The sequence below is a fragment of the Merops nubicus genome, unplaced genomic scaffold (assembly GCF_000691845.1).
Source record: "Merops nubicus isolate BGI_N331 unplaced genomic scaffold, ASM69184v1 scaffold41964, whole genome shotgun sequence".
NCBI classification, from domain to species: domain Eukaryota; kingdom Metazoa; phylum Chordata; class Aves; order Coraciiformes; family Meropidae; genus Merops; species Merops nubicus.
This window is the reverse complement of record NW_008602988.1, coordinates 28287-28647: the sequence shown is the minus strand read 5'-3', so window position 1 is coordinate 28647 and position 361 is coordinate 28287. Positions and strand designations below refer to the sequence as shown.

Below are 361 nucleotides of genomic sequence, written 5' to 3'. Positions count from 1 at the left end.
TGGCAGGTGGATGTAAGTCACCGTAACTTGCAATATATTGAATGAGATTCATTAGTGCAGCACACGAGTCAGAGCAGGTACGAATATGGATTACATCACTGGAACAGTGCAGCTCAAAACGTGGTTTAGTCTAGATAGCAACAATAAAACGTTAAGAGTACACTTCAAATCACCTTAAGGTTCAAAAAAATAGCATCTATATGCAGCTGGTTTTACATTCATTTACTTAACTAGTCTAAAAGACTTTAAAATATAGTACATGTAAACTGAAAAACCTTCCCTGGTTTTAAGTATAATAAAGTAATTTTTAAATCACAACCTGTCACTGAGATTTTACCTTTTATTTTATTCAGGATTAAAT

The 361-nt window shown here is 33.0% G+C and overlaps 1 protein-coding gene across 1 annotated transcript in view; it reads right to left on the bottom strand.

Annotated features, from left to right (window-relative positions):
* Positions 1-4: 4 nt before the first annotated feature.
* Positions 5-361, bottom strand: part of LOC103771234 (autophagy-related protein 2 homolog B-like) — a gene marked incomplete at its 3' end in the record, with an annotated part of 28602 nt that continues 28245 nt past the window's right edge. Inside the window, exon 28 of the mRNA XM_008938524.1 lies at positions 5-132. Within this exon, the coding sequence (XP_008936772.1) occupies positions 5-132 (128 nt within the window). The remainder of the gene's footprint in view (positions 133-361) is intronic.